We start from the raw sequence: 24,794 nt of genomic DNA on the forward strand, positions 1-24,794 counted from the left end.
GAGGAGTTATACTAACTTTTTTAATTTTGAAGTTTAGTTCTAAGACATGGCAGTGCTCTTGTTAATTCAGTACGAAATGTCAGACAATATATAGGCATTGTGTAGAAAGAGGAGCATGATGTGCACATAATAAGAAAGTCTATAAACTTCTTAGCAAAGCAGCATTTGCAGCCACAGGATAAAAATGCCACAAATGACATCATACAACAGTCTGAATCATAATGATATATGGTAAAGCGTTTAGGAAACCAACATCACTGGGTGATCATTTGCTTATCACTACCCAGGATAACTGTCTGAAGCTTAACCACTATATGACTGGACAAGGAATTGGCATGTGCCCCTCTTCCTCTCCCTTTTATATTTTTAGAAAGAAACTAAGAATAAAATCCATTCTGAAGAACACAGCTCTTTGACAAGTATCCTGCTTAGTGTTTTGGTGGGGTTTCCTATTGCCATTAAATGATGGTAGCTACCAGTCACAGAAGAGACCACTAGGATCAGCAGCCATCCTTGGACAGATTATTGAAATCTGCCCAGGCTGGGGGTGTGTAGAAAATGTGGCACCCGATTGGACACTGCAGACGTTTTTTTAAATTAGAAATTACTACTTTGATATTTAGTGTTTAGTTCAAATACTCTTCCTCTTTAGTGTTACTGTCTGAAAAGCTCTTAAGTTCCAGGTCATTTACAACACTCATGTTGATGGTCAAGGCAGACATAACCGATCATTTTATAGGTAAGCACAATGTAGACGGCCATTGTGTGTCATGGCATGTATCGAGAGCCCACACTCAATAAGACAATATGGACCATAAACATCTCCATGTGCGTTGTTCCCATTAGCAACAAGCTAAACATCTACATGGACAACATTAGTGACAGTTATAAAAACAGTCTATTACTACTTTGCAGTTATTAGTTAAACACACTTCGAAGGTAACACAAGCAAGTTGGACAAGTTCAATGGTGTCAAACAAATTGCCTCATTTGTGGACCAAAAATAATCCAAGACTAATCAGAAAATGACAGATTTGACAGACTGGCTTCTGAATTTTACAATATTTTTTTGCCCCTGATCTAAAGTTTCAGAAGCGTTTAAACCATTGTTTCCACATACTTTTAGAGCTGCAAATATAAAGTTTAAATGGAGCAGTCACCTACAGACAGTGATGTCAGGCATGTTGTGGGCTCAACCAATATTCAGCCAAGCAGCCGATATTACTGAGACATCTTAGGAGATGGATACAATTTAAACCAACTCACGCAATGCCTTATAGACAACTGGTGACCCTAAAATAAACAGATAACCTCAGATGGAACATCCCTGTCATTGTGTTCTGCTTCTTAAAGAGAAACCGTCAGTCATCATAAAAATACAATGGCCTCCAACATCAAATTATGGTTTATCAATAGGATGACTTTTAAAATGTAATTACCTTTGTGCCATCTCATTTTAGGCTTTGTATACTAGGGTGTCAGCACAGATTACATTTGTCCTACAAATGGTAATGTCTAGGCTGTACTGATTTTTGGAACTGCACATGTGCAGAGAATACATGTGTTCTCATTCTCTGAGCAGGTCTGGATACTGGAGCCAATAGACACAATTATGAAGCCAGCGCTAATGACAGAATACTCCATGCACATTATAGTAGTTTAGAATGCTTTTATACCAGGTCTGGCCCCAATAGCATACCTATGCCTTGCCACTATATCACGCCCCCAGGTTATTGTATTGTGAAAGGATTACCACACATGAATAAGACTGACAGGAAGGCTACAGAAGATAAACGGATTATGGTGAAATAGATGACAAACAATTGCAACCCTACTGAAAGAAAAAAAAAAAAGTTTTGCAAATGGATTTAATAAGACCATAACAACCACAACAGACGTCGATCTACCGTGCAAAAAGGGACCATCTACAGCACTCAACGAGTAAGAAGATATAAGTTGTCTCATCGCACAGTCATGGTTCTGATATCTAATTATTGTGGCTATTATTACCATGTTTGCATGATAACCATTTATACTTGTTTATCACCCCCACTGAACATTTTTTAAAAGTTGCCAGAAATCTTTAAAAATAAATGATATTTGTTCCATTTTTCCACTTTGTACAGGGGAAAACCAGGGAGCGGACTGGTGAAAAAGTTGGGTTGAGATTCTAATCTACTTCATCATCCTAACTTGGCTACATGGGCTGAGCCGGCAGTAGGCATGGACTAAGCAGGATGCCGAGATCCAACCCTTTGAGTACACTGTAAAAAAAATTTGTATTATGTATTGTGAAGTTTATTACTACATAACATTTTATGAATCACATTTGAGTGTGTGTTTGCCTCAGTGGGGACACAGCACACCAATCTCAGGGGTTGTTAAAAAACAATATTTTTACATACAACGGCTTCTTCATACTTAGTGGAAATATTGTGCGAGGCCTAATTCTTGTCTATCATATTTCTAAAGAAGCAGAATTATCTGTGCTACTAGGGAAAAATGGTTAATAAAAAACCAATATGAATGAATAGCTGTGTCACAAAGGACATGAGTGAGTTACTGAATGTTTCAATTAAACAAGCAATGAATGAATTATAGAAGTACAATATATGTGCTAAGCATCTGCCATCATAAGAGATTACAATGAGCCCAAATCAGAACATGAACAGATTAATAGCATTAATATAGCAAGAAGTAGAGAAGAGACTTAAAATGTATGTACTTGTGAAGACATAATGAAAATACATCCATGTATTAATCATATGACAAAAATACCTCTGCACTATTTACAAAGGCCTTATTATCTTGCTTGATTTTTAAATGTACTATTGTGTATGGATTTAGTCCAATCCATTTATATGGGCCTTCATTCTTTTCTAATGCAGGAACAACCAAAGGAAGCTTATATTTTTTGTAAATGATTAATAATTTTTTTGCAAAACCAAAATGGATATTCAGTTCTAAAATTGGAAATATAGCTGAAAATGGACAGGGAGTGAATTGGTACAGTAGATTGAATTTGTTTTGAAAAAAAATAAAAAAAAATCCATTGCACATTTCAAACAGTGTTTGTACAGTGGCTTCATTTATCCATATTTTTTTTTTAATTCAATAATGCCTTTGGAAAGACTGCATTAAAAAGCATGGCTGAAAAATCAGATTGCTCTGTAAATGAATATATTTTCCTTGGCATTGAAACTTGTCAGACACCCTGAACTGGGTAATGGGAAGTTACCCACCTCATGCATGTTGTAATATTAATGACATAATAAAAGAATGTATGTCAGTGATAAAACAAGTATTCTACCTTGCAATTTACCAGCTTTTTATATTACAGCCAAGTTCTTTCAACATGCATAAATATTCTCGCCCACCAATGCAATGAAGTCTTTTCAAGCTTCAGAGCCAGGAAAAATCTCCACGTGTGCACAGTACACAACCTTTACATGCAATTAAGGTACCCACAAACCTCACAGATTGTGAAACACTGCTGGAATTTGTCAAATGCATTCTACAAATGCCAGCAGCAGCAATCTGTCTACTATATATTCAAGATGCATACTTATTTAGGACTTAACCAGCTATTTGCTCCAGGACTAAGTACATGTGATTATTATTCATTTTTCTCATAAATGTTTAAGATATGACTGACAAATTTGAATTTAAGTTTATTATCTTGAAGGGGAGTAAACAAAAGATTGATCCTGCCTACAACACTATCGCCTTCCCGGCTGTGACAAAAAGTGAAGGGGACAGCTTAAACCCAATGTACTACAACTTCCTGAACACAGCCAGACACCCAAAATAAGACTGCAGTACAATGTATTACTCATCTGGTGTAAAGAGAATATATAGGTGCACTAGTCCTCCCTCATCCTAAGTGGTTGAAACTACAAATCTAATCAGATGGCGCAATATACACACAAACACACAGACTTATTTTATGCCACAGGTCATTTGTGGGGAATCAATCCATAAGCCATACGATTTAATAAGAGAAGAGAATGTATTCTAAATGACTTTTGGCATTTATGCTTATATTTTCACTATTTTTAACCTAATTATATTGGTATGTGTAAATAGATTACCATATGAATACTAGGTAAAAGGAGAAAAAACAGTGGCTAGCACTTCTGTCTAACAGCACTGGGGTCATGAGTTCGATTTCCAACCATGGCCTTAACTGTGTGGAGTTTATAAGTTCTCCCCGTGTTTGCGTGGGTTTCCTCTGTGTGCTCCAGTTTTCTCTCATACTCCCAAAAAAAAACAACATACTAGTAGGTTAATTTTCTGCTATCAAATTGACCCTAGTCTCTCTCTGTCTGTCAGTGTGTGTGTATGTTAGGGAATTTAGACTGTAAGCTCCAATGGGGCAGGGACTGATACGAGTTCTCTGTACAGCGCTGCGGAATTAGTAGTGCTATATAAATAGCTAATGATGATAATGGTGCAGAACCCCGTGATTGATTTCATCTACATGCGTGCTCACCCCAGAACATCTAAATTAATCTCATGCATGTATGTCGTCTAAATTTAACTAGCACATCTGCATAAATAGCAATTGTCTGTAAGGTATACATATTTACTGCTGGCACTAGTTTGGTTTTTGTACACCTAGTATAGATGTGTCCACTGCTCCTATTAGACCCTAAAAGTGACATTACTGACCAATCAAAAAATATGCTATGTATTCAAATTGAATTTTATGTGACTGTAATTACACAGGAAGTGCAAATGAGAGAATATAGTTAGATATCTTAACGTCATACATTAAATATAAAATCACAAAAAAGGGAACAAAGAGATACTTGTACAACTTTATAAAGCTTGCATTCACCATACAATTTTATTTTAGTAAATTGTATAATCAGTAATTCTACGCCTCATTATAGAAATTATAGGATTAAAATATGTTTTATTGTTTATCACTGAGTAGTAGACATGTCATGTGTACAGCATTTTAAACAAACTGTAATCCAAGATATTTGTAATTATTTCAATGCATAAAAAAATGCAGTACATGTATTTTAATTGGTAATACTAGTACTATTTATTTACAAGGCGCCTACGGTTACTACTATTTACACATGCTTTGGCCACTTATATAAACTATAATCATAATATTATTATCCAGTGTTTGTAAAAAAAAATCATCTCTAGAGCAGGTGTCATGTTAGGCAGTGATATTGTTATAGTTCTGAAAACAAATATTAGTATAATAGTATTTGGAACATCAAAGAGATTCACAACATGTCTTGGGTCTACCTCTACTGCTGTAAAATGTATTAACAGAAACACTGACAGTTCACATCTTCAGTAATCAAATGCTTAGTGTGTCAGTCACCTGTACTCAAGCACTTAAGATTTTTACATTACAGTCTTTGAAAATAAGGTTAGTTTTCAAGACTATACATAGTTATTATAATGGGTCTCACCTGTTTAAAAATATGTTATCACAACTCAACCAATGAAACAAACAACCTGAAACCATCTTCACTCTGGGCCTGACGTTGTAGATAACATGTAAGAACATGAGGGCAATGCCATATCTGACTGTGGTTGGCAGGCCTTATCACATGAGGCCACTCACCTGGAACAGCGTGCCCTCGGCAGAGCCGACATCAGCCACCTTAGCGAACACCCCTTCCACGGTGAAGTTCTGCGTCTCCATCTTCAGAGGGTATACCCCGATCCGTGCTTTCTGATTATGTACTAGCTCAGTGACCGCCAGCGTCGCCTGCAGAGTTATCATAAGCAGCAGCCAGTGGGATGCCAGCTGCAGCCGGGCTCTACTCATACTGCAGCCAGCAGTAGGCATCCATAGCGCAGCCTGCCAGTCCCAGGAACCCTGCGTGCCAGCAGCTACCCCCAAGGCAGGGGACCGCATGCACCCCCATCCATGACAGCAGCAGGGCCTTTAGTCTTGGAATTCACGTATTCCTCAAAAGATGTTCAGCGTGGAGTCACAATCCACTCACTGCCCACTCTCCATTCATTGGTTCTCTCCTAATATAACCAGGGCGGCTCAGTCTCACCCTTGTAGACGTCCAGCAACATCATCCTACCGTGGAAACCTCACGCACAGCTCCCACTGACACTCCACAGCTTCGCGGCACAACTCCCAACTACACGGAGTGCCGGATAAAGCGAACTCCGTGTCGGTGTGTGTCACTTGCCTGGCGTGGGTGCCACCCTCACACCCTGGGGTTAATGCAGGGGTTAGCCGGCTGACGTCCAACGGGTGCTGTTTAGCAAGCACAGGTAGATGAGGCCGTGTGTAGCCAGGCGAGGTTCCCTCCTCCTCTAGTGCACACACTGCAGGCCCCTCTGGCTCCACTCACATCCACAGGAGCCAATCCGAGCATAGCAGTGTGTAGAATCCAGCACAAAGTGTCCTTCAGTTCAAAAACTGATGTGTGGACTATAAGAATCCCATCTGCGCGGATCCCTTTGTAAAACTTGTGGTAGGATTAGCACTTTTCTCTAGCTCGCATTCTTAGTATTGACTGTTCCCAAGGCACTGAGCCCTCCTTCCCCTGGGATAGCTGCTCTGCTTCTACCTGCTGACACAAAGTGAGGGTGGAGCAGCTGCAGGCAATCTCCTCCCCCCCACTCGAGAATGCGGTTCTGCTGGCTCCCAGACTCCCTCTGCAGCCTGGCCAACAGATGGCAGCTACCCTGCCTGCTACTCCTGTTTGATCTCTGCATGTGGGTTGTTCAGAAAGCCTGTGCTTGTCAGCTTGCAGATAATACATGTATCATTTTTATATATAGCTTTACATTGAATTCCATACTGCAAGCACAGTAAGCCCTTGCCCTTTACTGGAGTGAGCTAAGGTCACAGAGCAGTCACCCTGACAAACTGATTTAATTTCTCTTGCCAAAGGGGCCTAGAGTGTATTAGCTTTGCCGTATGCTATAAACCCATGTTGTTATAGAGGGGAGGTTGCCAATATAGCTGAAGGCAGCCAAATGATCTCACTGTAAAATCATAAGTAACATAACTTTCAGCAAGGTGTCACCGAAACAGAACTATTTGCATGATTAAGACTCAAGATGACCAAACATAAAAAAAATTTGTCTATTTTTTTGGTTGTATTACTGACCAAACTGTCCATATATTTTTTATGTGTGGTTCCAGAATTACAAGCAATCCAAATTAAAAACTGATCAGAATTTAGCACATTTTGTGGCAAATTTACTAAAGTGCAAGTTTGATAAACTGCACGATATTTTGGCAATATTAAATACATATTTCAGCTGTAAAATTGACTGAAGACCAAACCACACATAAAATTCCATGTTTTTAAACTTTACACAGTTTGAAAACATCATTCTAATGCTTTTAAATTACAAGTATACAAACTGCGTTTTATGAATCTGTGGTTTTCAAAACCACACATTAAACCACCAGTAAAATTACAGGTTTTTTTTAGAGCTGGTTCTGATAGGCGCAGGCCTGACACGAGGGGGGGGGGGGGTAACGGGGGCAGATTTGTGAAGTGCCCAGCAGGCCCTAGCTCAGAGCCGTAACTAGGGCTGTGCGACAGGGGCGACCACCCAGAGCGCAACGCTGAAGGGGGGCGCAATTTGGGAATATTTTAGGTTAATTTGGTTAAAATCGAGGGCTAGTGGGGCGGCATTTGTCTTTCTGGCCCAGGGCACTAGAATTCTAAGTTACGGCTCTGCCCTAGCTAGTCATATTTTATTTTATTAGAATTATATAATTACCATTTGCAATAATAATACAATAAATAATAGTAATAAATAAGGAGACACCAAAGGAGAGACAAGAACCCAGGGCCAAATAAAGAATCCATGAAGCATGAGATACCACTGACAGCTGGAGTCCAGTTGTGATATTGGAACCATAACTCCAAGGGTGCTGTCCAAGATCTAGTCCAGAGCTTGGGCCCACAGGATTTCCAGGGCAGCTGAGAGCGAGCCTAAGAGCATAATCAGTGGGCCCCCAAGATCCCCCTCCAGTATATTCCTGGCAGGAACATGAGTTTAGCACAGAGCCTGGAGAGCCTGCAGCCAACCGGTACCTCACCCCAGCATACAGCGTGTGAGCCTCCTCCAGGAGAGGATCAGGTGAAACTCATGCAGCCCACTGTAACAATTGCCTCAGGAGGAGAGTCTTGTGGATGGATACATGTGTTGGACTGGTTTAGCGCTGGCCAAACAGAAGCGCGGAGACTAACGGGTCCCCCGATCTTCACCAAGAGCAAAGATTCATCCTGCAAGGCGGGATGGACTTTTGCAGTGGGGAACATGCAGATTGCAGCTCGCTGATCAACCACTATGCGTAACACAGCAGAGAGAAAGGGAAATTCGAAAGCAGGTCAGCTAGCCTAGGACTGGTACACTGGCGTTAGCGAGGTACAAAATCAGTATGCAGAAGGGAAGTCCAATAACAAGCCAGGATCTGTTACACAGGCAGTAGTGCAGTACAAATTCAGGATCCGAAATAGAGTGGGACTGGTACACAAGGGGTTAACAGGCAGAGAGACAAGCCAAGAGAGAAGCACAGGTATGCTCAGCTTCTGCAGCAAAGAGTCAGACTGGAAGGAAAACATATTGCTCTGACACCAGAGGCGGAACTAGTGAGCTGTGAGCCTCGGTGCAGGGAGGAGGGAACCAGGGCCCCCCATCCTCTGCACCTGCCATGCAGAAGGACCTATTATCTCCATAGCCCCCGATGCACTGCACCAATGATAGTTCTGCCACTGTCTGACACTGCTGCAGTATGAGAGTGGGCTTTATATACTTTGCAGATTTGAATATGCCGCCGCCCAGCCACGATCATGTGACCACCTGAACCAGGAAGTGCTGACCTCTTCACAGAGACAGAGGAATCAGCCACACAGGTGTGGAGCAGGTACGTTTTGTGACACCCACACTGCCTCAACCAGCACCACAGGTTCTCATTAGAGGGACGCACATCCCGGAGCTCTGGAGTCTGCTCTTTTCTTTCCCACTGCCAGAAACTCTCCGAATGTGCTGATTTTCCCCCAGCAGCTTACCGATGAGGAGTTCCAGCTTACCGATGTGGAGTTCCAGCTAATGCTGGATACTCTCTTTGTGTTGGGCTTTCAGGATGATCAGGACAAAGATGAAATTGGCTCTGAGATGGTGTGTTCATTGCATGGCCTCTGAGCCGAGAGCCAGGAGATGTCTTTGGAGATGTAGCTGCTGATAAGTTGCTGGTTCCTGGAGCCTGCAGTGAAAGGGTCAGCAGGACTGAGGGACCCCTAGTGCCCAGTTTCGAACACTTTGCAGAGATTGTGGAGAGACCAGTCGTCAAAGTCAGCCAGTATACTGTGGTATGCCATACCACCATTTCTCCTACTGCTTTGATTGAAAAAGAATAACAAAAAAATAAACAATGAAAGAAAAAGTTCCCTCTCCTCTAACTGTCCAATCCCTGAGCTGCAAGCAGAAAGCCGGGTTAAAACTACCGTAATAATGGTAATAGTTTTAACCTGGCGGTACTTCGGGGGGAATTGAATTTACCCCTAGAGTCTATCCTATCCCACCTGAAATTACTTCCTACAAGCGACCTTCCAAACCTTCACATTGAATCACACTAGCTTCTATTGACTCACCATTGCCCTCTCTCTGGATTTTTTCAGAAGCAGAGCTCTTTGCCTCAATTCTGCATCTTCTTTGTCGACCTCAGATGTACTTCTTCTGTTTTTCTATCATCATCATTTATTAATATATAGCGAAATAGGCAAACCGAGGGGGGTTTTCTAGTGCATGGAAACCCCCCTCCAAGCCTGGGGCACTGTATAACTGAGGTGGCTGGACCCTGCCCCAGCTTCACCTTGCTCTGCTTGAAAAGGGAGAGCTGCGTGCACCTAACAGTAGTGCACGCAGTATTGCCCATGTATATTATGGGGATAGGAAGAGTTGGAGAGCAGCCAAGCACTGTCTAAAATTATAGCCACGTCCCCATGCATGCTTGTCATGCCCACTGGTGGCATGGTGTGGAAACCCCCCTCTACAAATCCTGCGTTTGCCCCTGAGGAACACTAATTCCGCAGCGCTGTACAGAGAACTCACTCAGATCAGTCCCTGCCCCATTGGAGCCTACATTCTAAATTGCCTAACACACACAGACAGACAGACATACAGAGTAGGGTAATTTTAGATAGCAGCCAATTAACCTACTAGTATGTTTTTGGAGTATGCAAGGAAACCGGAGTACCAGAGGAAACTCACACAAACACGGGGAGAACATACATGTGATTTGTTTTTATGAACAGTATGATTTATTTTATGTATGGCTTGCTATGCCGAAGACATGGCAGAGTTTTGCAGCACATGGTAAATAAATAATGATGATGATAATAATAATAATTATCCCAAACTATCCCAAAAGTTAGGTAATGTAGAAAGTTCATGTCATTTACACAGCCCTTCTAATTGCATACTTTATATAGTGCCAGACAAGGCAAATTATAAAAAAAAATGGAACAAGAAGAAATCAGGTTGGGTATAATTTTGCTTGCTTGTGTGGCTATATATGTACCACCTCCATATATGGTGCTGTAGAGCTTTGTGGAACGGAGGAATTGAACCTCATCTTTTCATAATGCATAAGCATTTGATGATGATACCATGTCCTTTTTCTGGAGAAGGAATAGGGAGGTATAATAGTATGTGTAAGTCACCCCTGCTGTACCCCTCATGCATGACCTGAACCACTGTAGCAAACAGATTAATTTGCAAACTTGCCTGATGAAGGGGCCTCTGTGCTCTGAATGCTAGCAAATATAAAAAATTCTTTTGGTTAGCCAATAAAGATATCACTCCTATAATACTTTTGTCTTTTTTGTCACAAAAGTATTCAACATCACATAGATTTTTCTGGCTGACACGGTACTGCAATAAAAAAAATAAAATATATATATATATATATATATATATATATATATATATTTTGCTACACATTGTAGTAAACAGGACAAAGCTGGGACAAGTAGCAGAAGCTAAATCTGCTACTTCAATTGCTATTATACCGTTGATAGTCCTTTTAGGCTATAGGAAAACCCATTTCTTGTCTACTTGTTTCCCTAGGGTCAACTAACTGACGAGTTTCAGCATGCAATGCCAAGTTACAGCAGGTATTCAAACATATTTGTTTTGTGTACTGTTCTTTTATTATACCATATATTGTGAGAGAAGTGTCATTGTATGAACAAAGTACAACATACATCCTTGCAGCTGAACCCCACGTTAGGATAGCTGCTTCTGACCAATCAGAGGGTCTTTCTATGCTCTGGCCAACGAAAGCAAAGCCAATCTGTTGGGTAAAAATGACAGGCTTTAAGCTGGAAGCAGCAGTCCTCTCGCCACCAATGTGTGTGTGTTTTTTTAAGCCATTGGATTGCAAGCCTGCAAGCAAGAAGAAGACCCCCTTACCTGGATCTAGGAGAGAAATAAAGTGGAGAACAAGGGTGTTTTGTTTTTTTTTTATTATTTGTAATAAGGACTCTTAGGGGTAAATGTATCATACCCCAGTTTTTTCATCTCGCGGGAGATCGGCATCTTCGCAGCTAAAATTTAAAGGGGCGATGGCTTGTAAACGCAAGTTTGCCTTTACAAGCCATCGCCCCTTTAAATTTTAGCTGCGAAGATGCCGATCTCCCGCGAGATGAAAAAACCGGGGTATGATACATTTACCCCTTAGTCTGTGATTTTTAAGCTAACTCTTTTGGGGCGGGGGGGATCTTGTGTCACCCCAGATCTACTTCACATGCCAGTTCATGGTGGTCATGCACCCACTAATGGGGTTTTGAGCCACTGCTGGTCTGGGATATATATAAATTTATATAAATAAATAAATGATGATGATGATGATGGGATTCCTCACTGAAGCTTGTACATGCACTAAAAGCCCTTTAATAAATCAATAGGTCTTTTTCTTGTTTCAAAAAGTTATCCTCAGCCATAATGCTCCTATGTTATGACCATTTCAGGTATTGGCCCCACTTACCACCAGTGTAGCTACCTTGTGATGACCCCCATCTACGTTTGTTTTGGTCGCACCTATATGACGCCAATTTCAGATTTTTTTCCAGGGCCACTTTAAGTTCCTAATCCACCCCTAATGAACAAAGAGCTGAAGCATATGAGCTATATGGGTAGTTATATCTGTTGCTGTGATCTAATGTGAAAACATGTTTCTGTAATGTTTCTAAGGGGTAATTATCACCTTGCTGCATGTTATGTTAATCAAAGGGCAACTACACCCAAAAAGTAATTTATGCTTAAACTTAATTAAAGTTAAATCATACGATATATAATTCTCATGCTGCTGTATGTCTTTTTGATGTGCACGGTTTCAGTTTGCTGTAATGAGATTTTTTTATTTCACTTAATCACAAATTAAGTGATTATTTTTTCTGTATTTACTATGACCCTGTGTAAGGCAACTTAATTGCATGTAATAGTATTTTATTATTTTAGCAATAATTCTCCAACATGAGATCTGTTGTATTGTATTTTGTGGCACTATAGTGATAATATTTTTTTATTAAAGTGTATCTAAGTAAAAGAACAAAAAAAGATTTATATTTTTATATAAACCCTTCACCATCACACTGTGTCCCTTCACCATAACACTGTGCCCCTTCATCATCACACTGTGTCTCTTCCCCATAACACTGTGCCCCTTCATCATCACACTGTGCCTCTTCATCATCACACTGTGCCCCTTCATCATCACACTGTGTCCCTTCACCATAACACTGTGTCCCTTCCCCATAACACTGTGCCCCTTCATCATCACACTGTGTCTCTTCCCCATAACACTGTGCCCCTTCATCATCACACTGTGCCTCTTCATCATCACACTGTGCCCCTTCATCATCACACTGTGTCCCTTCCCCATAACACTGTGTCCCTTCCCCATAACACTGTGCCCCTTCATCATCACACTGTGCCCCTTCATCATCACACTGTGCCTCTTCATCATCACACTGTGCCCCTTCATCATCACACTGTGTCCCTTCCCCATAACACTGTGTCCCTTCCCCATAACACTGTGCCTCTTCATCATCACACTGTGCCCCTTCATCATCACATTATGCCTCTTCATCATCACACTGTGCCCCTTCATCATAACACTGTGTCCCTTCCCCATAACACTGTGCCCCTTCATCATCACACTGTGCCTCTTCACCATCACACTGTGCCCCTTCACCATCACACTGTGCCTCTTCATCATCAAACTGTGCCCCTTCATCACACTGTGACTCTTCATCATCACACTGTGCCCCTTCACCATCAAACTGTGCCCCTTCATCATCACACTATGCCTCTTTATCATCACACTGTGCCCCTTCGCCATAACACTGTGCCTCTTCATCATCACACTGTGCCCCTTCATCACACTGTGACTCTTCATCATCACACTGTGCCCCTTCACCATCAAACTATGCCTCTTCATCATCAGACTGTGCCCCTTCACCATAACACTGTGCCTCTTCATCATCACACTGTGCCTCTTCATCATCACACTGTGCCTCTTCATCATCATACTGTGCCTCTTCACCACACTGTGCCTCTTCATCACACTGTGACTCTTCATCATCACACTGTGCCCCTTCACCATCACACTGTGCCCCTTTGTCATCACACTGCGCTCCTTTAACTTCACACTGTGCCCCTATCTCAGTTTCCCTTTTTTTACACTGTGCCTTTATCACACTCCCCTTTCATCCCAGTGCTGCCCCTCTATTCCTTTACTTACCTTTTACTTGGCCTTTTATCTTCTGTTCTCTTCTCTTTTTCTTCTGTCTTGTTTTCTTCAAGTTCAGGCTTCTCACTGCGCCGCTCGTCTGTGAAAATGTAGGGCGTGATGATGTCACGCCCGACAGTCTGTGTGAAGGGAGGAGGGTTTTGGGCGCCGGCGTTCCTTTACTGGTAAGTTTTTTGTTGTTATTTTTGTTGTAGCTGGGTGGTGGAAAAGCTAGTGATGGCAGGCGGAGAGGAGCGCCTCTCAGGCTTCGCACCTCCCTGTCTTGCTTATCCCGCTTACCGCTGACCCTGGCACCCCTGTGTGATCGCCCTGACACACCAGAGAGCCGCGGCGCACAGTTTGCAAACCACTGGCTTAGCTATTTGGGATATGAGTACCATAAAATAGGGGCGTGGATTGAAAGGGACAGTGCATGACTTGCCTAATTTGGGGTCATGGTCAATGTTTTGATTCTATGCACAGGAATGTTGGTCTGCATGGGTTTATCACCTTTTCATAACTGTCCTCCTATATCTTTAATGTTTATGCCCTATTAACATGACGATGGAAGTTCATTTTCAGTGGCTAAACGGCAACCCTACAAAGAGTATAAACCAATGCATCCAAAAAGCAACAAAAATTAGCTCTTATTTAAAAAAATGCACACGTTAGATTTCAAGGTACACAAGTAACTAAACCTAAACTGCATTGTGGGACATTTATGAAAGTAGATACAGAGGAAACTATCCAAAAGGTGCTGAAAAAGATATCTGAATGGTTGCTATAGATTTCACCACCTTTTTTGACCTGTCCAATAGTTCCCTCATTTTAAATAATATAAAAAACATCTTTTACTTTCAAGAAGTAAAATAGTCAAATTTCCATACCAAGTGGTGTGACCATGCCCCCTTTTTGCAAGCATTTGGACCGGGACCAATGTCCTAGTGCCTGGAAAACCCCCCTCCAAGCCTGGGGCACTGTATAATTGAGGTGACTGGACCCTGCCCCCACTTCATACAGTTCTGCTTGAAAAGGTGCGTGCACCTAACGGTAGTGCATACAGCATTGCCCATGTATATTTTAGAGATAGGAAGAGTTGGAGAGCAGCCAAGCACTGTCTAATATTATAGCCATGCCCCCATGCGTGCTGGTCACGCCCACTGGTGGCGTGGTGTGGAAACCCCCCTCTACAAATCCTGCGTTTGCCCCTGATATAAGTGTAAATTGCATCCTGTAGTTTTGGCTGTAGCACTATAGCAAAACAGTCTTAAACTGAATATGATAAGCTATGGAATCCCAGAGGTAGGTGCTAGCACCTGTGTCCTAATCAATTTTAAAATAAGTAATTTCCAGTCTAATATACCCTTACAAGTCTGTGTAGGCCCCACATTTGAGCAACAATGCTCCAGTCTTAATGCCTCTCTTCTGACCTTTTTTTTTATTATATTTTTAAATAAACTGAGCTGCTCCTTCCCCTTAGTGGAGCTTAAACAATTTTGTTCCCAGGGCTCCAACATAGAGCTTGTGCCTTTCTATTGGTGTCCAGCGTCACATTCCAGTCTTGCAGACATATTTGTCTGCTAACACTTTTACCAAATCATAAGACAAGATCCGTTTCACAGAAATAGAGGAACCCCGGAAAATACAGCTTTAGTGTGCAGTTCTATGTGCTCCGCTAAGGGGAAAGAACAGCTCAGTAACTTTAAGTTTAATGGGGGGCCCAGCCAGGGGCGGATCTAGGAAATTATTATACCCCGGGCGATGTAGGGGTGGTGATTTAGGCCCCGCCCCCTTTCCGACTTCTAAGGCTGCCGGCGGCTGCACAGTATGTGCAGGTCCGTTCAGCAGTGACAGTGTGCTGTCCCGCTGCTCTGATTGTGTTTTAAACACAATCAGAGCAGCCGGGCAGCAAACTGTCACTGCTGAACGGACCTGCACAGTGTGTAGCTGTCGGCAGCAAGCCCATGCTAGGGGGGGGCGATCGCCCCGATCACCCCCCCTGGATCCGCCACTAGGCCCCGCAATGGATATTACATTTTAAAAAGCTTGCCCTGTACATACCTCATTCCTATATATGGCATACAATGAAGCTGCTAATTTCTCCTACATGAATTGTATAACATTCACTAATATTTACTAATCGTGTGTACTCAATAAACAGAGTGGAATCACCTGCAATATAACATTTCCAAGTTTGAAAGTGTTGCACAGTGAAATGTTTATCTAGTTGAAGTATACCTAGATAAGAGGATCACCAAATTAGAACAGTTTTATTTTTTCCTGAAGTCATTGTTGCTTTTGCTATCTATGGTCAACACCACCACTCAAACCTGTAAACAAGGAAACATTAAAGTTACTGCAAAGATGGAGTTTGCACAGCCTCTTCAAGTGTTTATCTGACTGACATTAATTTACAAAGTTCTATATGTTCTACTTCTTATAGAGTAAGTGGGAATAATGTATATGTGAGTGATATCAGCAATGTATGAAACTGAGCTGCAAGTGCAGATTATCTGTAAACATCCTGACTAAACAAGCAAGGAGAAGATGAAAGAGAAGCCTTGGTTGTTTCAGTTGATGAGCAACGACTGGCTATTGCATCCTCATGGCTAATGTCCTCAGGCAAACTGTTCTCCACTTCCTTGCAAGTGTCAACTTATAAAGATAACACAGATGGATGGAAACTCTGTATAATGGGCTTTATAATAAATGATAATAATAAAGTGGTTTATATCCGTTTCTTATAGTGTGCATGAAAATACACCATATCTGCCTTCCATCTTTCTTGTGTATTGCTACAGCCTGGGACAAAATAATGTTTTTCTCCTTTTCCCCATGTTAATCTTAATCGGGATAGGGATCAAGCAGATGTCAAGGGTCAGGAATTCAGCTATGGCCATCGTTTGACATTGCTAGGATGATGGGGCTAGTGCTTTGCAAGTGACCTCTGACCCCACAGTGAGTCTACAAAGGTCAGTGTTTGTCTTCAACAGCACAAGGAGCAACCCAATACCCTACAGTGCAGGGCCTATACACTGTCCCTTTCTACTGAAGTAAAGTGCTTCAATACTTCACAACAACATGTCAGAAAAGGAAAGTAGCTCATCCATATCATTAGTACATAAACAAGTACAATATAGAATGACAGGCCAATGGATTTTGGACAATAAAGCATATTCTTTACAACTTTACTTTATCTAACAACAAACTAAAGTAATACATCAAATAATATTAATTTGTAGTAAACTGCTTCTTTTTGTGTTTTTTTTGTATGTGTGAAATCAAGTCTGTCCAAAGTGAATCAATGGTTACTAATAATCAATTTCTGCAATGTCAACGATTAGCGAATACTATATGTGTGCTCTGTGACTAACAATGGTGTCTGGATTTAATACAAGTTCACTTACAATTGGCAAATAAATAAAGACTTTTCTATTATATTGACCATGAGAAGAGGTGATCCACTATATAGTCTTCCTTAACACTTTAGCAATATTTGGAGTGGCCAAGTTAAGGGCCACTTATTTAAGAAAGTGGTGCAAGCTGAACACATAGTGTAACCCATAGCAATCAAATAGATATTAGCTTACATTTGCCTGACTAAACTAAACTGCTAAAAGCTGATATCTGATTGGTTGTTATCATTGGTATCTGTGTCATGTTATTAAATAAGCATTTTAGAGTCCAATCACACCATGTGCATATTTCAACAGATTTTTACAAGGGGTAAAACAAAAAGAAAATATCTAAGAAAAAGAATGCGGTTGTCATGCAGTTTCTCTGCATTCAAGAAAGAAAAAGCATCAAACTGCAAGTTTCAATGGACCATAATGCTATATCATGAACATCAAAAGAATTGAGGCATCAATCCTGTGGCTTTTAGCAGCTGTTCTTGACCTTTTGTACCACACACATGCACCAGGCCTTTGTAGGAGTTCTACAATCCCCCAAAATCCTTATTACAAGAATAGGAGGGATATAAGCTTTCTTACAAATGTCTCAACACTGCTTTACTGTGCTCTGACAGTGAACGGTTAACAGACCTGAATTGTAGGTACAGATATTTTAATAATGGAACCGTATCCAGTAATTTCACAGCAAGACTCAGAGGAATGTTAAGATTCCTGCAATTACATCAGTGGGAGCCTCAACAATAGGATCACTTTGAATGGTGCACTAGCTCAAATATAATAAAAAAAAACAAACAAGTGCTGACTAGAAGTGTATTTAAACATCAGCAGCTTCTGATTTTTTTTGTATTCCTTTTTTAAAAGCTGTTTCTTCAAAACATTCCTTATGTAAACAGCATTGCAGTTTCATCAAACCCTAAGCTAAGTCACATACTTGCACAGCGTTAAACATACAACTATATATTTTTCTTGTGGGTGTGGTCTGAGACATTGGGATGCTGTTTGAAATAACTTTTCACTTTTCTCTTTAATAAAAGAAGAAGATTAAATGACTGTTATGGCGCTTTTTTTCTTCTCTATCGAGTGAGAAAAAAAAGAATAGTTTAAATTATTAATTTAGTATGATATTTGTTATTAGAAGGTAGACAGATTGTACACGTTCTCTGTAAATGCAGAGCTCTGCTTTTGATGGATCGGCGGCAGAGCTTTGAGGCGAGGAGCGGGAAGTCATTGGCATAGAAGGTAGGGCATAATTGTGAGCCGTTTACAACCAATCATATGCTGCTCTCCACAGCAATGAATGACCCACCTGGTTTCAAAGCTGTCAAAAGCAAAGATCAACATTTTCAGGGAAGAAGGGTGCACAAAATCTTTAAAGGCTTGTCCACCTTCTAATTACTTTATTATCAACATAAAAAACATAGACTCTAATATTAAGTGGAGTTAACTTTCCTGTGATGTTCCTCCAAGCTCCTAAAGCTTTTGCACGTCCCACACTGCTCTGTTGAAGTGCAAAAGCTTCAACAGAGCTTCTTATGCTCACTCACAGGGAAACGGTTGAGAAGGAAATACTGGTGGTATATATTTAATACTGCTGTTCTGTTTCTATTAACACATTTAGGTAATATTGTATTTTCTTTGGATTTCAGTATTTCCAAACAGGTTATAACAGAGGTGCTCAAACCCAGTCATCAAGAGCTACCAACAGGTCATGTTTTCAGGCTTTCTGTCTGTAGAAATAGGTGGAATAATGTCTGACGCAGAAATCCTGAAAACATGAACTGTTGGTAGCCCTTGAGGACTGAGTTTGAGCACCTCTGGATTATAATATATGTCTGATCTCTTCCCTTTCTGTTATGGATGGAAATGCCTCGCAATGAAATTAAATTAAGTATTCCTGTTCCCCTTTGTTTGCACCATTTCCACTTACCCCTCCTGTTTACATGGCTTATGGCGGGTGTACTCTGGCCTAGATGCCTTAGCCACCAATCTACTCAATTTTCTAGAACATCAAACATGCCATAATAATCAATTGGATTGACCATTAATTATTATTTTATATATATATATATATATATATATATATAGTGGAGAGAACAAACAAGATATCTACAGATGGCGCTTACCCAATATATGGAAGATGACACAAATACAGAATTGTATATGCGTGTATAGGGCAATAAATAAATAGATGAATGAATAATGATAAAAGCAACACCTCCACAATGTTCGTGTGGCAGCCAACCTTAAAAGCGGATGGTTAGTCCGATGACATAGTAGGATATAGATAGTAAAGGGCGGCGCCTTCAGGTGTATACAATGTATATAAACATATAAGCACAAATGTACACAGAAATAGTCCAGAGTAGTTAGAACAGGACGGTGTCTGTATCAGCACCGCAGGTAACTAAAAATCACTGTAGTACAGGATAAATATAATCAAAAGTTAATCGTGCAGAATATATAGAAGTGGTGTGCGTACCAGATATATAAAATCAAACCGCTTATCTGTATAGTAGCTCCTTAGAAATCCCAGAGTATGATCTGCAACCAATTCTCCTTAACGATGGATAAAATGTATGTTCTAAAACAACCGCGACACCAAACTTATCCGCTCATCATAAAAGGAATTCGACTAACACTAATCAGTGTCCTCTTTCCATTAGGATGTCACTTTTGCAAAGAGAATGCGATTAAACGGGTTGCACTGATAACTGTTATGTCTCCGCCGACTGATCGATGACGGAACCCGGTCTTCCGGTCTGCCTTACCTCAGCTCAGAAGGTCATATATATATATATATATATATATAGTATCAACAAATTATACTGCACTGTACAGAGAATAACAGCATAAATTGCAAGTGTTTAGTGAATGCTGATTGGATGGGCCACTGTGCCGCCCAATCAGCATTCTGGGCACACTTGCTCTGCACGCTGCATTTATTCAAGCCTTCTGTTATGCTAGTTGGGGGGGAGGGGATTGTTTTATGTAAAAAAATAAAAAGTCCCATATAAGTGGCTTCTTTATTTTATATCATAATCTTTAAAAATAACAAACACACTATAATGTGACAGACTGAAGATTTATTAACTGAAAAAAAATCTTATGAAGCATTTGGTTACCAAGGACAATGTAAACATAATCTCTTTGTTGTTCTGCATGCCCCTCTGGCAGTTTAGCAGTCTAAAATTATTTACCCAGTATATAAATACACTTACTGCTCTTAAATAGGAAATGCTGCTATATAGACATTCAGCATAGTATTTCCTTACTGGTTGCAGATCGATTTATATGTACTGTGTGTGCAAGTGACTTCTTCCACTAGGCTCTTTTAATATATTTACTGGTTCAGCAAATTTAGACCCAAAACCCAAATGATTTAAAACACAAATAACAAACACAGCAAAATACACAATACAATTTTCTATTTGCTCAGAAACCTGTGCCCAAGGCAGTCATTCAGCAACAATTGTTGGTTTCTAAAGATAAAAGGTATCCACAGTCAAATGTGTTGCATAGTTGCCAACTGTCCCTGATTTCCAGAGGCAAATTGTCCTTGGAATTTTTATCCCTGGAAATATATTTTTTTCAGTATTTAGCAACTGCACAATGGAATTCTTATTTTTCTGCATGTTTTCTGCAGTCCTTACCACCTATTCTAACTCTCCAGGCTTGGTGTGTCACTGGAGAATTACTGGCAATAATATGTGCTGAAATTAATATTTCCCAAAACTTTAAGGACCTGATTCATTAAGGAGCGTAAATGCTGATATGTGCCGTATTTGTGTTAAATTGCACTGCGCATGCTCAGAAAAGGGCTACACGTCACTGAATGCAAGTACATTCGATTTTAAAAGACATTTCCGACAGCCTATGGTTTCACGGAGGAGGGAAGGGCATAGGCATGTAGTGAGTGTACAGTAAGGGCGTGCCAAGGTTGCACACGCTGGGCCGGGGGGCAGGAGGGCATCGGTCCCCCGGGCCGCTCAGTCTGACCCCTGTTCTGCCCCCCCCCCCCCCCCCGCCCCGCGTGGATGCACATTTTTCTTTAATATTACCTGCAGCCGCATCACAAAACAAGCGATGCGACCGTGTCATCAATGAAGCGGCCGCATCACGTGTCATGTGATGCGGCCGCCTGTGCGCCCCCCCGGGCTGAGATTTGCCAGCCCGCGCCTGGGCATGACACAGATAAGTGATTTTCACCCATATCACTTGCACCAGCTTCAGGTCAGGTGTAAATGCCTAGTGATAGTGATGATAGCCCTAAATTAGCAAAGTCATTTCTACTTTACATATAAAATCCAGGGCTGTCTGATGTCTGATATAAAATGGAACAGGGACTCTTCCTAATTAGCTATAATGCTTGACTTTAAATGCTCTTTGAAGTTGCCAACTCTGCACGACCCACTTAAATCTACCATAGTAAAGTCTGCTCTAGTTAAAAAGAGGGAGACACATTATTTGTACTTTCGTTAAGAAGAAAAAAAGAACAGGTTGGAATTTCATTAATTGAGAACATTTTTACAAGTAATTCTCCTAGACTACCTAAACTTACATGAACTTACGCATAACAAGTATAATAATACATTTTGGCACACCTTCTGTCCTATTTCTTTCAGTGAGGTGTTAATATAAGCATGATAATTATATAATTATGTAACTGCATGATTCAGAATGTCTGTTGCAAAGTGCTTATATGATTCTTTGTAAGTCGTATTTCTAATGTTTGTTTTTAATTTAAATATATGTATGTTTTCAAGCTGGTGGTGATATTGTCACTATGACCGAATGCAATATCTTGTACAGTTCTAACAAAAAACAGACATGAAAGTGATTTATTGTTACATTAAACTAAATTGCAAACTTTTTAGACTGCTTCTGCTAGCCATGCAGACTAGGATATTGGCAGCTATATCAGACAACTGGCCTAGTAATACAGGATGGGTAAGCGTTTCACACTTTGGCTCTGTTGTGAGAAGCTAGCCCCCATCCCTTGCCCCTAAAAATCAAACTAACACAAGTTACTGTGGTCATTGTTGGTAGACACAAACAATAGCAAGTGGCACCATAAAAATAACCTGTTTTATTACATTTCATCATGTGAGCACAGACTGAAAAGTCATATACTGTATTTTCAAAGCACTAGTAATTTTAGTTAATTAAGATTCTTTATACTTTTGTACGCTCCAGGGGACAATGCATTTGTATTACACCACTACCGTAGACTGACTTGATTGTATGATTATAGATTCGTTTTTTTTCTGTTTGTAATTTTTGTCACCTTTTAAAGCAATCGTTTTAATTAATAATTTTAAGCTGTTATGAAAATTGTTTTCCCCGTAAAATATATTGATATTTAATATACTTAGAACCTCATTCAGAGATAGGAGTACATACAACTAGAAGGTGCAATTTTGCACCTTTTCAAAACCATGCTGTGCAGACAGATTTGGGAGGGGGCCTCATCTTAGCTCAACTCTAAACACAGTGTAAATAGAAAGGTGCCCAGTATTTATATGCTAAATGCAGTACAAACATATATTGTATTTTTACTCCTTGCATCTCAACATGGTTTGTCCAGGTGCAAATCTGCACCCTGTAGCAGTGTTTCCTTCTAACTCTATATGAGGGCCAGCGTGTAAATAATGCCTGTACACATTGGAAGCAGCCATTTGGGCTGAATCATAATTAAAACTATCAATTCAACAGGAGCTAATGGAATCGCTGGCTTTAGTACATAGTGAATTGATAGGCTGCTTTCCCTAGTTCATAATAAAGTTGTTTTCAATGTCTGTATGCGAGTACACTTAAAAAATTATACATACTAAGAAAAGATGTGAAAATTCTTACTATATACAGACATTTAAAGAGGATTTGTCACAGGCTATTTGAAGGCTGTAGTGAAATAAAATTCTCTTCCTCTCCACTTTATCTGGGAAAGGGGCAGGTAGAAATTTTGCTCTGCATGCTAATTTTGTACTGAGCATTGATTTGTTCCTGGAGCCTCATTTCACAATTACCTTCAGGCTTTGGCTACACAGCAACATCTAAAGCCAAACTGCACAGGCCCAATCCACATTTCATATGTTCCAAGTCACATTACACTGTCCTTAAATCACATTGCATAGGTCCCCATTTATAGTGCACCTGCCCGTAATCACATTTCATAGTCACATTGCACTGGCCCTAAGTCACATTTCACAGGCCCCATTCACATTACAGTGGCCCGAAGTCACATTTTATATGCCCCAGTCATATTGCACTGGTCTAAATCACATTTCAGATCCCTATCACATTTCACTGACCCTGAGTCACATTTCACAGGCTCCCAGTCATACTGCACGGACCTAAATCACATTTCACAGGACCATAGTCACATTGCACTGGCACTAAATCCATGGTTGTCTACTCTTCCAGAATGTATGGGAGATTCTAGTCTAGGGGGTAAATGTATCAAACTGCGGCGGGTTTGAAAGGTGGAGATGTTGCCTATAGCAACCAGCCAGATTCTAGCTGTCAATTTGTAGAATGTACTAAATAAATGATAACTAGAATCTTATTGGTTGCTATAGGCAACATCTCCACTTCTCAAACCCGCTGAAAACTCTCAGCTTGATAAATTTACCCCTAGGTGTTCTCCTTAGTCCCGGGGGAGGAATCCACATTCTCGCATCCTGTCCACCTCCCTGGTGAAGTGGGTGGGGACAGGGCTTAATGATGCGATTCACAGCAAATCGCCTCATATTAGTCCTGCCGTCCACTGTATTATGCTGAAAATTGCGGAATTGCGCAGGGAAGGGCATTATTCGCCCGCCCACACGCTTCCACACTTGTTACCAGGATCTTTCCTCCGGGATCAGATAGTGCTCACATTGAAATCAAGGGGATCATTATCAAGCATGATAAAAATGTAGATGGTAGAGGCTGCTATTGACATATAAGAACATAAGTATCTTCCAACCTTACTAACAGGACGCAATAAAGCCAGAACTGATCTGGCTCCATCCAAATGAATACCCAGATCTTGTCTGATATTTTCCACACAGACATGTCGATTGGTCTGTGTGTGACCACCTTTAGTGTCCTTCAGTGAGCTTACAGGCAGTAAGAGACTTGAATTGAATCATCTGTACTTCTTCCTTGGCTGAAGTGTAATAAATATATACTTCACAGAGTCCAATGAAACAGCGCCCATGATAAAATATTATGGAAAATGGAAGAATGCTAGCGTTGCTTTACAATCTAGTACTCCAGAATAACCTCAGACATATGTAGAAATACCATTAATTTTCTCAACATGAAATTTTTACAAAACATATATATTTTTTTATTTTAATATGTTGTGGCATAATTACTTTTTTAAATCCATAAATCACACACGCCCTTTCTCTTTTGCTTGAAATTGTACATTTGCATATAGCATTGGGGAATTTGTTACAAAATAACAATTGCAGCATGGATCACTAACGCAATTCCACAGATTAAATATGAAGAAGAAAATCCAAGCAGGAGGAGGTAAATGATTAAGCTGCCCACACACTGTGTGATTTTCATTTGCAGTTGGCCAGGTGCAATGTAGTAGTTTAGCATTGCACCCAAACAACTGGATCAATGCAGTTTATTCA

At 40.5% G+C, this 24,794-nt stretch overlaps 1 protein-coding gene and 1 long non-coding RNA gene across 3 annotated transcripts in view; one reads left to right on the top strand and one right to left on the bottom strand.

The window, feature by feature from the left end:
• RNF43 (ring finger protein 43) overlaps window positions 1-6,562 on the bottom strand; it is a 38,614-nt gene extending 32,052 nt beyond the window's left edge. Inside the window, exon 1 of the mRNA XM_075196607.1 lies at window positions 5,594-6,562. Coding sequence (XP_075052708.1) covers window positions 5,594-5,890 — 297 coding nt within the window. The 5' untranslated portion in view covers window positions 5,891-6,562. The remainder of the gene's footprint in view (window positions 1-5,593) is intronic.
• A 2,257-nt stretch (window positions 6,563-8,819) lies between these two features.
• On the top strand, window positions 8,820-18,152 carry LOC142140446 (uncharacterized). 2 transcript variants are annotated; one of them, XR_012688485.1, is made up of 5 exons: window positions 8,820-8,884; window positions 11,089-11,135; window positions 13,833-13,938; window positions 16,611-16,725; window positions 17,467-18,152. It is a non-coding gene; the product is annotated as an uncharacterized LOC142140446 (long non-coding RNA). The 2 variants fall into 2 exon arrangements; XR_012688484.1 differs by lacking the exon at window positions 16,611-16,725.
• Window positions 18,153-24,794: the final 6,642 nt, after the last annotated feature.

The sequence above is a fragment of the Mixophyes fleayi genome, chromosome 2, assembly GCF_038048845.1.
Source record: "Mixophyes fleayi isolate aMixFle1 chromosome 2, aMixFle1.hap1, whole genome shotgun sequence".
Classification (NCBI taxonomy): Eukaryota; Metazoa; Chordata; class Amphibia; order Anura; family Limnodynastidae; genus Mixophyes; species Mixophyes fleayi.